Source organism: Macrobrachium nipponense, chromosome 31, assembly GCF_015104395.2.
Source record: "Macrobrachium nipponense isolate FS-2020 chromosome 31, ASM1510439v2, whole genome shotgun sequence".
Classification (NCBI taxonomy): Eukaryota; Metazoa; Arthropoda; class Malacostraca; order Decapoda; family Palaemonidae; genus Macrobrachium; species Macrobrachium nipponense.
In genome coordinates this window covers 41,505,939-41,520,682 of record NC_061093.1, presented here as the reverse complement: position 1 = coordinate 41,520,682, position 14,744 = coordinate 41,505,939, and the positions used below count along the sequence as shown (strand labels likewise).

General features: G+C 40.8%; 1 protein-coding gene across 1 annotated transcript in view; it reads left to right on the top strand.

The window, feature by feature from the left end:
• The window catches only part of LOC135206913 (guanylate cyclase 32E-like), a 176,716-nt gene that overhangs the window by 142,655 nt on the left and 19,317 nt on the right, over positions 1-14,744 (top strand). The window contains 5 exon segments of the mRNA XM_064238401.1: positions 261-372; positions 1,630-1,803; positions 6,722-6,793; positions 6,796-6,900; positions 7,893-8,013. Coding sequence (XP_064094471.1) covers positions 261-372; positions 1,630-1,803; positions 6,722-6,793; positions 6,796-6,900; positions 7,893-8,013 — 584 coding nt within the window.

Sequence of the window (14,744 nt, the reverse complement as noted above, 5' to 3'; positions counted from 1 at the left end):
GCTAGTGCACCATTGAAAATAACCCAAGATTATGGGATTATTTCACATATTAAAGTTTATTGAACAATAAGAGCTCCTTACCCATATGTTTGCTTATCAGTTTTCATTTTCACACACACACAGGCGCACACTCTCTCTCTCTCTCTCTCTCTCTCTCATCAGAAGCGTTCAAACACAGCCACTTGCGTTTGTCTCGTAAATCAGATAATCCTCATTTGTACAACGTCACTGACGCAGGTAATTCCCCCAATCATTTCCAGTCACTACAGGTACGAACACAGACTTGCTTGTCTACTCTGGAAAATCGACATGAGAGAAGTCAAAGTGATCAACACGGAGATCCCCTCTTTTGGCCACACCAAGAATAACACAGTAAGTCCATTGTATACATTTATTCTTTAGTGCAGAGGTTTATGCTTTTATTTGTGTTTCCAAGTCTGTTGAAGGTTGATATTTCGTTGGAAACTCCCGATTCTCTTCAGGTGCCAAGAATAAGCTAGGTTAGTTTATAAAGGAATGTTGAGCGTTTAGCAGATTTTTTATATTATTTTTTGTCTAAATTACCTTATTCAGTTATAAGAAAAATAGATCCTTATTATACCATCTACGTTAATTTTCACTATTTAGTGAATATACATTTAAACCGTTTTAATTAATAGTCTCTGCAATTTTGGTTATTTTATAAAGAGCTGTAGATCGTTTAATTAGATATTTTTTTATTGTTGATTGTCTAGACTACTTTCATCAGTTATAAAAAAATGATTGATCCTGATTATACCATCTACGTTAATTTTTCACTATTTAGGGAATATACATTTAAACCGTTTTAATTGATAGCTCTTTGCAATTTTGGTTATTTTATAAAGGGATGTAGATCGTATAATCAGACATTTTTTTATTGTTTGTCTAAAGTACTTTCTTCAGTTATAAAAAAAAAAACAGAGCCTTATCGATTCTGATTATATCATCCACATTATTTTTCATTATTTAATGAATATACATTTAAACCGTTTTAGTTAACAACCCTCTGCAATTTTGGTTATTTTATAAAGGGCTTTTGATCGTTTAATCAGACTTTTATTTATTAATTTTTGTCTAAACTATTTTCTTCAGTAATAAAAAAAGGATACCATCCACGTTAATTTTCAATATTTAGTGAATATACATTTAAACCTGTTTTTAATTAACAGTCTGCAATTTTGGTTAGTTATAAATGGCTGTTGATCGTTTAATCAGATAGTTTTCCTTGTTGATTGTTTAAACTACTTTCTTCAGTTATAAAAAAATAGATCCTTATTGATCCTGATTATACTATCTACGTTAATTTTTCACTATTTAATGAATATACATTTAAGCCGTTTTAATTAACAGCTGTCTGCAATTTTGGTTATTGTATAAAGGGCTGTTGGTCGTTAAGCAGACTTTTATTTATTAATAATTGTCTGAACTACTTTCTTTAGTTATAAAAAAAATTATACCATCCACATTAATTTTCACTATTTAGTAAATATACATTTAAACCGTTTTATTTAACAATCTGTGCAACCATCCACGTTGATGATTTTCACTATTTAATGAATATACCTTTTAAACCGTTTTAATTAACAATGCAATTTTCCTCCACAACAGATCCAGGTGTACCGGCAGAGTCTTTTCGCCGGAGGGGGCAACGAGTCCCAAGCAGAGGCTCCCCGGATGTCCTACTGCAAAATGGGACTCTACAAGGGGAACATCGTGGCCATCAAGCGCATAGAGAAGCGCTCCCTTGATCTCACCAGAAGCATCAGGAAGGAGCTGAAACAGGTGAGAGAGAGAGAGAGAGAGGAGAAGAGAGGAGAGTCGAGAGAGAGAGAGAGAGAGAGAGTTACAATGATTAGGATGTCTCCAAAGGAACTTGTTAGTAAGTTCCAACCCGGAGGAGACATCGTAGTGCTCACGTTATCTCTGATAGGAGGCAGGTTTTAACGTTTGACTTCCACAGTGTCCTTTAATGAGAGAGGGAAAGAGAGAGAGATGGAGAGAGAGAGAAAAGAGAGAGAGGGTGGGGGGGGGGGGAGTTACAATTATTAGAATGTCTCAAAGACTTGTTAGTAGTCCATCCGAGGAGACATCGTGTGCTCACTCATCTCTAGGAGCAGGTTTTAACGTTGATTCACAGTGTCCTAATGAGAGAGAGAGAGAGAGAGAGAGAGAGAGAGAGAGAGAGAGAGAGTTACAATGATTAGGATGTCTCAAAGACTTGTTAGTAGTCCATCCGAGGAGACATCGTGTGCTCACTCATCTCTAGGAGCAGGTTTTAACGTTGATTCACAGTGTCCTAATGAGAGAGAGAGAGAGAGAGAGAGAGAGAGAGTTACAATGATTAGGATGTCTCAAAGACTTGTTAGTAGTCCTTCCGAGGAGACATCGTGTGCTCACTTATCTCTAGGAGGAGGTTTTAATGTTGATTCACAGTGTCCTAATGAGAAGAGAGAGAGAGAGAGAGAGAGAGAGAGAGAGAGAGAGACAGTAAATGATTTATTAATAGTGACAGAATGGTATTAAAACAACAAAGAGGATTACATACCCTTTTATGATATTTTAACGAATATATCATGAATTTTCCATAAAAACCACTTGCATATTTAACAATTTTATCAGTCCATTTTGAAATTAGTGAATGCTTTTCCACATTTTGTTCTCTCTCTCTCTCTCTCTCTCTCTCTCTCTCTCTCTAATCATATTTGAAGCACATTATTTACGGTCGCTGGCATCATGTTTACTCATTGCAATTCGTTTTCATGATTCGTTTGTCATTTATATTTCTAAAATATTTTTCATCTTTAGCGTTTTTATCACGATGAAGAACGTCATATAATTTTTATATGTCACTGTCTCATTCTCATTAGCACTGTGGTAATATTCTTTTCCTATCCTTACTGTATCAGTTGTTGATACTGTAAATTATTCCTTCTCAACATTTGCCAACGCTCTTGACATCTCTGTCACCCTTTGGGAACTCATTACATCTCAGTCACCCTTCGGGAACTCATTACCTCTCAGTCACCCTTCGAGAGCTCGTTACATCTCTGTCACCCTTCGGGAACTCATGACATTGTCACCCTTCGGGAACTCATGACATCTCAGTCCCCTTCCCTTCGGGAACTCATGACATCTCAGTCACCCTTCGGAAACTCATGACATCTCAGTCACCGTTCGGGAACTCATGACATCTCAGTCACCCTTCGGGAACTCATGACACCTCAGTCACCCTTTGGGAACTCATGACATCTCATTCACCGTTCGGGAACTCATGACATCTCAGTCACCCTTCGGGAACTCGTAACAACTCAGTTACCCTTCGGGAACTCATAACATCTCTGTCACCCTTCGGGAACTCATGACATTGTCACCCTTCAGGAACTCATTACATCTCAGTCTCCCTTTGGGAACTTATGACATCTCAGTCACTCTTCGGGAGCTCATGACATCTCAGTCACCCTTCGGGAACTCGTGACATCACAGTCTCCCTTTGGGAAATCGTAACTACTCAGTCACCCTTCGGGAACTCATGGACATCTCAGTACACCCTTCGGGAACTCGTTACATCTCTGTCCACCCGTTCGGGAACTCATGACATTCACAGTCACCCTTCGGGAAATCGTAACAACTCAGTCACCCTTCGGGAACTCATGACATCTCAGTCACCCTTCGGGAACTCGTTACATCTCTGTCACCCTTCGGGAACTCATGACATTGTCACCCTTCGGGAACTCATTACATCTCAGTCACCCTTCGGGAACTCACTACCTCTCAGTCACCCTTCGAGAGCTCGTTACATCTCTGTCACCCTTCGGGAATTCATGACATTGTCACATTTCGGGACTCATGACATCTCAGTCATCTTTCGGAGAACTCATGACAATCTCAGTCACCCTTCAGGAACTCGTAGCAACTGCAGTTAACCTTTTTGGGAACTCATGACACTGTCCACCCCTTCCAGGAACACATTACTCTCAGTCTCTCTTCGGGACTCCCGTGACCATCTTGTTCAATCACACTTTGGGAACTCATAACAAACTCAGTCACCCTTCGGGAAACTATCATACATCTCAAGTCAAAACCCTTTGGGAACTCGTGACATCTCAGTCACACTTCGTTAAACTCGTTACATCTCTGTCACCCTTCGGGAACTCATGACATTGTCACCCTTCGGGAACTCATTACATCTCAGTCACCCTTCGGGAACTCGTTACATCTCAGTCACCCTTCGGGGAATCATGCCATCTTTATCATCCTTCAGGAACTCGTTACATCTCGTTCACCCTGCGGGAACTCATGACATCTCTTTCATCCTTCGGGACATTGTCATATGCCCATATGCCATCTCTGTCACCCTTCGGGAACTCGTTACATCTCGTTCACCCATCATGACATCTCAGTCACCCTTCGGTAACTCATGACATCTCAGTCACCCTTCGGGAACTCGTAACAACTCGGTCACCCTTCGGGAACTCATAACATCTCAGTCACCCTTCGGTAACTCATGACATCTCAGTCACCCTTCGGGAACTCATGACATCTCAGTCACCCTTACGGGAACTCGTAACAACTCGGTGTCAACCTTCGGGAACTCATAAACATCTCAGTCACCCTTCGGGAACTCCATGGCATCTCATGCACCCTTCACGGGAACTCATGACAATTGGTCCACCCTTTCGGGAACTCATTACATCTCAGTCACCCTTCGGGAGCTCATGACATCTTAGTCACCCTTCGGGAACTCATGACATCACAGTCTCCCTTTGGGAAATCGTAACAACTCAGTCACCCTTCAGGAACCTATGACAACTCTGTCACCCTTCGGGAACTCATAACATCTCGGTCACCCTTCGGGAACTCATGACTTCTCAGTCACCCTTCGGGAAATTGTAACATCTCAGTCACCCTTCGGGAACCTATGACAACTCAGTCATCCTTCGGGAACTCATAACATCTCAGGTCACCCTTCGGGAACTCATGACTTTCTCAGTCACCCTTCGGGAAATCGTAACATCTTAGCCACCCTTATGGGAACTCATGACATCTCAGTCACCCTTCGGGAACTCATGACATCTCGGTCACCCTTCGGGAACTCGTAATATCTCGGTCACCCTTCGGGAACTCATGACATCTCAGTCACCCTTCGGGAACTCATGACATCTCAGTCACCCTTCGGGAACTCATTACATCTCTGTCACATTTCGGGAACTCATGAAATTGTCACCCTTCGGGAACTCATTACATCTCAGTCTCCCTTTGGGAACTCATGACATCTCAGTCACCCTTCGGGAACTCATGACATCTCAGTCACCCTTCGGGAACTCGTAACAACTCAGTCACCCTTTGGGAACTCATAACATCTCAGTCACCCTTCGGGAACTCGTTACATCTCTGTCACCCTTCGGGAACTCATGACATTATCACCCTTCAGGAACACATTACATCTTAGTCTCCCTTCGGGAGCTCATTACATCACAGTCTCCCTTCGGGAACTCATGACATCTCAGTCACCCTTCGGGAACTCGTTACATCTCTTGTCAGCCTTCGGGAACTCATAACATCTTAGTCACCCTTCGGGAACTCGTAACAACTCAGTCACCCTTCGGGAACTCATGACATCTCAGTCACCCTTTGGGAACTTGTAACAACTCAGTCACCCCTCGGGAACTCATAACATCCCAGTCACCCTTCGGGAACTCATGGCATCTCAGCCACCCTTCGGGAACTCATGGCATCTCAGCCACCCTTCGGGAACTCGTTACCTCTCTGTCACCCTTCAGGAACTCATTACATCACAGTCTCACTTCGGGAACTCATGACATCTCAGTCACCCTTTGGGAACTCATGACATCACAGTCTCCCTTTGTGAAATCATGACATCTCAGTCCCCCTTCGGAAACTCGTAACAACTCAGTCACCTTTCGGGAACTCTTTACATCTCTGTCACCCTTTGGGAACTCATGACATTGTCACCCTTTGGGAACTCAATACATCGCACTCACCCTTCGGGAACTCTTGACATCTCAGTCACCCTTCGGGAACTCATAACATCTCAGTCACCCTTTGGGAACTCGTGACATCTCAGTCACCCTTCGGGAACTCGTTACATCTCTGTCACCCTTCGGGAACTCATGGCATTGTCACCCTTCGGGAACTCATTACATCTCAGTCACCCTTCGGGAACTCATGCCATCTCTATCATCCTTCGGGAACTCGTTACATCTCGTTCACCCTTTGGGAACTCATGACATCTCTGTCACCCTTCGGGAACTCATTACATCACAGTCACCCTTCGGGAACTCGTAATATCTCTGTCACCCTTCGGGAACTCATGACATCTTTGTCACCCTTCGCGAACTCATGACATTGTCACCATTCGGGAACTCATGACATCTGTCACCCTTTGGGAACTCATTACATCACAGTCACCCTTCGGGAACTCATTACATCTCAGTCACCCTTCGGGAACTTATCACATCTCAGTCACCCTTCGGTAACTCGTTACATCTCAGTCACCCTTCGGGAACTCATGCCATCTCAGTCTCCCTTCGGGAACTCATGCCATCTCAGTCTCCCTTCGGGAACTCATGCCATCTCAGTCTCCCTTCGGGAACTCATTACATCTCAGTCACCCTTCGGGAACTCATGACATCTCATAAATTCGTCTCCTCTTTGATATTCCCGTCTTTATCCTCCATAGATGCGGGAGGTGAGGCACGAGAACCTGCTTCCCTTCATCGGGGCGAGTGTCGATACAGGCTGCGTGTGTATTTTCTGACGGCTTACTGCGCTCGAGGGTCACTGGAGGACGTCCTTCAAAACGATGACCTGCAACTCGACAACATGTTCGTTGCTTCTCTCGTCGCCGATCTTATCAAGGTAAGCACACGAGAGAAACAGGGGTGTATACTCTTTTTGCTATTTGCTCCCTGAGCATCATGTCTAGTTTGTTACTCTTCTTGGGGTTTGTATCTTTTGGAAATGTAGCTCGCCTTCGTCAGACAAATGAAGAAAAAGTAAACTTGCTGCAGAAGGAAGACAAGAACTGTTACAGTTACTAGAACTTGTTTTAAACGAAGGCAAACCGGTTTTTATTATGACTGCATCATTTGGATATGTTGCCAAAACACACCTCCACTTTTTGTATTTTAGTGATAAATGTTTCCATGGTACGTATTTTTGGTATAGGAAAATATAGAAAATCATGAAATTTTTCAGCCTATGTTTAATATTTTCTCAGAAGTAAGTTTCATTCATACGGATTCTGTTCTTTGGCCAGCTAGTCTTAAGAATCATGCGTGACAGATTCCAGTTATTTGCACTAATTTATTAGAATGTCCTAGGTTGTAAAATTATTCCCAAGGTAAAGAGAATTCGATAATAAGGGGTATTTGCGGCTTAATGTTAATGGTTATATAGTCTCGCGTGTGCAAGCAGAAAAAAATTATCGTAATGAAAAAGTTAAGTTAACATTCAGCTGTCATGGTGATGATGGGTTACTTTCCATTTCAGGTTCAGTTCATGAATTCGATATACGTATATATAACAATCTTTTAAAACAGTTTAAACTTTTTAGATTCTGTTATACTATATACATATATATATATATATATATATATATATATATATATATATATATATATATATATATATATATATTACATACATATGTCGAATTCACGTCCCCTACTTAAAAACCCCATTCTGACCATGACAGCCGATTGTTAACTCTTCAACACTTATGTATTTATGATAAATTTTCCGAATTTATGCCCGAGACTTTATACTGTACGTGTTGTGTCTGGGTCCATAAATGCAAATACTACTGTATTCAGAAAGTAAAATTTATTTCTCTCTCTTTCTTTCGGAAGGGTATGATTTACCTTCATGACAGCGAGATCATTTCCCATGGCAATCTTCGATCAGGCAACTGTCTGATCGATTCTCGGTGGGTTCTTCAAGTTGCGGATTTTGGCCTTCACGAGTTTAAGGGTAAGGAAATGCCACTCGCCCATCAGTTTATTTATGCTTATTCTGTCACTACCTTTATTTCTAATGTTTATTTTAAGGAACTGCCTTTTTGGGGGGGCCGGGGGGGAATGTTTAATCTTGATCCAGTTTTGCATATTTTTTTTTTAACTTTATTGTTGTGTGTCGTCTGTCTTTGATTTTTTCTCGCTTTTCTTCTAATCTATTCCTTCAGATGCAATTCTGAGTCTATTTGGTAGTTAACTTCTTAACTAATGTCTTTCGTATATGTAACAAGAAAACTGATCGCAATTTTTTTTTTCGAGGGGGGAGGAGAGGGTTGTGTGGCGGGGAAGAGGCAGACATAGATTAAAGAAAAAGTTTCAAATCATTGCCATGTTGCAGTTACAGCGCAGTTGTGGGAGGTAGATGTGGTGCCGAAGTTCAGTTTACACTGGAGTCAACGCGGGGCGGGGAGGAGGGGGGTGTTAGGCTATTGAACATGGGGGGGTGGGTGTACGCTATTGAACATCCATGACGATGCTCTTTCGTAGAGCGAGCATCTGATTAGATTATGCAAATAGCCCAGAAACTAACACGAAAATAGTCTCTCCTTGAATATAAATCTATTTATCGTATCTTTTGATATTTATGAAAAGGATCGGGGAGGAGGTTCAAGTGTATCCTGATTTATGATTTTGTGTCATGACACCAAGACGAAGGAAAACTGTACCGTCTTGTCATTAAAGTAAACCATCTTTTGATGTTTCGAAAGTTACATAAGCATTGATTTATTTATGGACTTTATCGGCCTGCCTTATTTACTCATGAGTTAACTTGTAGAAATTTCATTTTATATATATTACATAGTATATATATTTTTTTATCTTTTGCCTAGTCACTGAGCAAGATTCTCGTGGTCTTTAAAATCCTGGTATATGACAAATCGCCCTAACTTTTGAGTCATATTCCGACCAAGGCTAGATTTCATTTCAAGGGAATTGAAAAGATAATATTCGGAGGCTGTTTCATGCCTATTGATTCTTAGGTTCCCTAGTTCTTGTATCCTTTCGTATCGTTGGGATAGTTAAATATAGGGGCTTAACGTGCTTTCTTAAGTGGCATGTCTGTGGTTGTGTTTATAACTGTAAATTTGATTTATCTCGTGTTTTAGGGATGGCGCTTTTTATTTCAGTAATATTTTTTTTATTTCAAGTACCATAATTTTTTTTTTTAACAACTTCTTTCTCCATACTTTGGATTTATGTATATTATAGCTTCAATTCCCAACACTTGGTATTAGGACTCGATTTAACTTTCTCTTGTATTCTGTTAATCTGCTTCCAAATCTCAAATAATTGATCTAGCAATTAGTTTAATATTTGCAATCAGTAATACTCAGTAATACATTCATTATTAAAATTATATGTTTTTCAGCAATGATCATTAACTCCCCGTTAATTAATGCTCTCGTAACGTATTGTATCTTCTAAAGTTTTAGTTACTGACTCGACATAACTAATTCTCATTCTGATCATTAGTTTAGAATTACCCATCTAGTGTCTAGACCTTTAATTTAGTATCTCTAACAAAGGTTCAGAACTGACCGAGTGCAGATAGGACTCATCTTTATTCTTGTCATTAAGTCTTCGTTCTCGACAAAGTGATTTGCCGTTGTTTCTAGAATCAGTGTCTAGCGTGACCTGTTCGTTCGACTTCCTCCTTCATAGTTTTTACCTTTCGGGAATCGTAACAACCGGAGTCGAGAAAGTTCATTTACTTTGCCTTTTGTCAAGCAACACTTTAGCAACACTAATCTCTGGTGTGATAGATGCACGCCCTATCCTCCTATGAAATACCCATCAGTCAAATTTCATAACTTGGCCGTACACGTGAAGATGACTAAATCAAGTGATTAATAAGACACAAAAGCAACTTTTAGGAATGGCGTGACTATTGGCATATCGAAATATATTTTGTTAGCAAGTATCTAATACAAATTCGCCAGTCATTTCACCAGTCAGCTGCGCCGATGACTATATAAGCCTTGAAGATTGTACCCAGAATTTTTTTCCTGTGAAGAAAGAAACAATAATTGACCTATGATGAATAATTGAAGTCTTACCTTTCGAGTGAAAACTCTGTTCTTCTTTAATCAACGAACTTTGTCATTTGCAACTGCCTGCGGTATTATAGCTTGAAATATTTCAAAAACTAATATTAACTGATATTATGGACACTTGCTGAAATCAGTGTTTTTTCTCGTGTGGAGTTTGAATTTTTATTATGAAGCTTTGTCACATTAATATTTATAATACTAACTATCTCGTACGGGTACACAGTTAAAGAGGATATTGAAGATATTCGGAATTTAATTCAGCATAATTTATTTCATACATTGAGTCCGTTGTCAGGATGAACACCTATTTAGCGATAAATTGATGGACCTAATAATAATAACTGCTGATGATGAACATGAAATTGTGAAAAATTTTCATTTGATCTGTGTGTGAGATGCATTTTATTTTTCCTAGTTGAAAGATCCTGTACAAGCGGCTTTATTCTCTCGCCTGAATCGGTTATGTCCCTCAAATCGTAGTTCTTACTGACTGCAAAATATCATAAATGTTGGTTATGATTTAAACATTTCCCCTTTATGGAATATTTTCCGCGTTATTTAGTCATTATTAAGCCCTCCTTGACGTGTATTGCATATTCCTAATAACAGCTTTCCTTGGAAGTAATTGCATATTCTTTAACGCCATTTATAGACACATCAGTCATATGTCAGATGATCATTTGTTGATGTCTCCCGTGTGGAAAAAATCACGGCAATTACTTCGTGTAATTACATGTTATGGACGTTCGGGTTGTAAGGGTAATGAATTATTTTGTTTTATATCTTTAAGAACCGTTGTTTTTGATGGTGTAAAAATAATTTCTCTCTCTCTCTGTGCGTGCATAAAATATTTTAATATTCATCACTATTTACTGTTAAACATTAAATAAAGAAGAAAATTTTGGCAAATATCTAATGTTTTGTCTATTTTAGATAGCTTGTCTTAACAGTTCTTAATGTGTTCCAATTAGCCGAAATCACGCCAGGTTCATTCTAGCTGGAGAGAGTGGTTGATGAAGTGTGTTGTCTGAAACGATAGTTGGATAGGGCCCTCCATGGTTGGCGAGAACGAACTTCGATTGAGGCTGATAATACCGCAAATATTGATCTTCCGCAGTTCCCATTACGAGATTCTTTCGCATAATGTGATCATCCTAGGCACGTCCATCCTTGCGTTAAATGACTTCATCCTTCTGTTAGTTTTCGTTTCTAGGAGGGTGAGTAAACACGGCGTTCAGGCTGTTTGAAGACTTCATGAATATTTTGCCCGTCTTCCGTTTGAAGGCGATGAATATTTTGCCGTCTTCCATTTGAAGGCGATGAATATTTTGCCTGTCTTCCGTTTGAAGGCGATGAATATTTTGCCCGTCTTCCGTTTGAAGGCGATGAATATTTTGCCTGTCTTCCGTTTGAAGGCGATGAATATTTTGCCTGTCTTCCGTTTTTGAAGGCATGAGTGCCCGTCTTCCAGGTGTTGCCCCGTCAATTCCGTTTGAAGGCGATGAATTATTTTGAGTTTTCCTGTCTCAAGTTTATTTTGAAGGCGATGAATATTTTGCCCTGTCTTCCAGTTTGAAGGCGATGTTTAATATGCCCGGGTCTTCCGTTTGAAGGGCGAAATGAATATTTTGCCTGTTTCCTTCCCGGTTTGGAGCAATGTAATGCGTTTTCTTCCGTTGAAGGCCCGAATGAATATTTTGCCGTCGTTCGTTGAAGGCCCGTTTGAATCTTTTGCGTCTTCCGTTTGAAGGCGATGAATATTTTTGCCCGTCTTCCGTTTGAAAGGCGATGAATATTTTGCCCGTCTTCCGTTTGAAGGCATGAATATTTTGCCCGTCTTCCGTTTGAAGCGATGAATATTTTGCCCGTCTTCCGTTTGAAGCGAATGAATATTTTGCCCGTCTTCCATTGTTGACCAAGGCGATGAATATTTTGCCCGTCGGTAATTCGTTTTGAAGCGATGAACGTATGCCTGCCCGTCTTCTTCCATTTGAAAGGCGAATGATATTTTGGCGTCTTCCGTTTAAAGGGCGATGAATATTTTGCCCTTCTTCCGTTTGAAGGCTTCCGTGAAGGCGATGATATTTTGCCCGTCTTCCGTTTGAAGGCGAATGAATTTTGCCTGTCTTCCGTTTGAAGGCCGATGAATTATTTTGCCCGTCTTCCGTTGAAGGCGATGAATATTTTGCCCGTCTTCCGTTTGAAGGCCATGAATATTTTGCCCGTCTTCCTTTTGAAGGCGATGAAAATTTTCCCGTTCTTCCGTTTGAAGGCGATAATATTTTGTTGTCTTCCTTTGAAGGCGATAATATTTTGCCAGTCTTCCGTTTGAAGGCGATGATTTGCCGTCTTCCGTCTTGAAGGCGATGAATATTTTGCCCGTCTTCCGTTTGAAAGGCGATGAATAATTTGCTCCGTCTTCCGTTATTTGAAGGCGTGAGGAATATTTGACGTCTTCCGTTTGAAGGCGATGAATATTTTGCCCTCGTCTTCCGTTTGAAGGGGAGATGAAGATATTTGCCCGTCTCCTTCCGTTTTGAAGGCGATGAATATTTTGCCCGTTCTTCGTTGAAGGCAGATGAATATTTTGGCCGTCTTCCGTTTGTGGAAGGCGATGAATATTTTGTTGCCCGTTCTTGCCAGTTTGAAGGCGATGAATATTTTGCCCGTCTTCCGTTGAAGGCGCTTTGAATATGTTGGCCCGTCTTACCGTTGAAAGGCGATGATATTTGCCGTCTTCCGTTTGGAAGGCGGATGAATATTTTGCCCGGTCTTCATTGAAGGCAACGATGAATATTTTGCCCGTCTTCCGTTTGAAGGCGATGAATATTTTGCCCGTCTTCCATTTGAAGGCGATGAATATTTTGCCTGTCTTCCGTTTGAAGGCGATGAATATTTTGCCTGTCTTCCGTTTGAAGGCGATGAATATTTTGCCTGTCTTCCATTTGAAGGCGATGAATATTTTGCCTGTCTTCTGTTTGAAGGCGATGAATATTTTGCCCGTCTTCAGTTTGAAGGCGATGAATATTTTGCCTGTCTTCCATTTGAAGGCGATGAATATTTTGCCTGTCTTCCATTTGAAGGCGATGAATATTTTGCCTGTCTTCCATTTGAAGGCGATGAATATTTGGCCTGTCTTCTGTTGAAGGCGATGAAATATTTTGCCCGTCTTCAGTTTGAAGGCGATGAATATTTTGCCTGTCTTCCATTTGAAGGCGATGAATATTTTGCCTGTCTTCCGTTTGAAGGCGATGAATATTTTGCCTGTCTTCCATTTAAAGGCGATGAATATTTTGCCCGTCTTCCGTTTAAAGGCGATGAATATTTTGCCCGTCTTCCGTTTGAAGGCGATGAATATTTTGCCCGTCTTCCGTTTGAAGGCGATGAATATTTTGCCCGTCTTCCGTTTGAAGGCGATGAATATTTTGCCCGTCTTCCGTTTGAAGGCGATGAATATTTTGCCTGTCTTCCATTTGAAGGCGATGAATATTTTGCCTGTCTTCCATTTGAAGGCGATGAATATTTTGCCTGTCTTCCATTTGAAGGCGATGAATATTTGGCCTGTCTTCTGTTTGAAGGCGATGAATATTTTGCCCGTCTTCAGTTTGAAGGCGATGAATATTTTGCCTGTCTTCCATTTGAAGGCGATGAATATTTTGCCTGTCTTCTGTTTGAAGGCGATGAATATTTTGCCCATCCCCCGTTTTAAGGCGATGAATATTTTGCCTGTCTTCCATTTGAAGGCGATGAATATTTTGCCCATCCCCCGTTTTAAGGCGATGAATATTTTGCCCGTCTTCCGTTTGAAGGCGATGAATATTTTGCCCGTCTTCCGTTTGAAGGCGATGAATATTTTGCCCGTCTTCCGTTTGAAGGCGATGAATATTTTGCCCGTCTTCCATTTAAAGGCGATGAATATTTTGCCCGTCTTCCGTTTAAAGGCGATGAATATTTTGCCCATCTTCCGTTGGAAGGCGATGAATATTTTGCCCATCTCCATTGAAGGTGATGAATATTTTGCCCGTCTTTTCCTTTTGAAGGTGATGAATATTTTGCCCATCTTCCGTTTGAAGGCGATGAATATTTTGCCCTTCTTCCTTTTGAAGGCGATGAATATTTTGCTCGTCTTCCATTTAAGGCGATGAATATTTTGCCCATCTTCGTTTGAAGGCGATGAATATTTTGCCCATCTTCCGTTTAAAGGCGATGAATATTTTGCCCATCTTCCTTTTGTAGGCGATGAATATTTTGCCCGTCTTCCATTTAAAGGCGATGAATATTTTGCCCGTCTTCATTTGAAGGCATGAATATTTTGCCGTACTTTAGTTTTGATGCGATAAAATTTTGCCGTCTTCCGTTTGAAGCGATGAAATTCTTGCCCTTCTTCCGTTTAGGCGATGAATATTTTTGCCCGTCTTCCGTTTGAAGGCGATGAAAATTTTGCCCGCTTCCGTTTTGAAAGGCGATGAATATTTGCCCGTCTTTCCGTTTGAAGGCGATGAAAAATTTTGCCCGTCTTCCGTTTGTAAGGCGCCATGAATATTTTGCCCGTCTTCCGTTTGAAGGCGAATGAAAATTTTGCCCGGTTCTTCCGTTTGAAGGCGATGAATATTTTGCCCGTTCTTCCGTTGAAGGC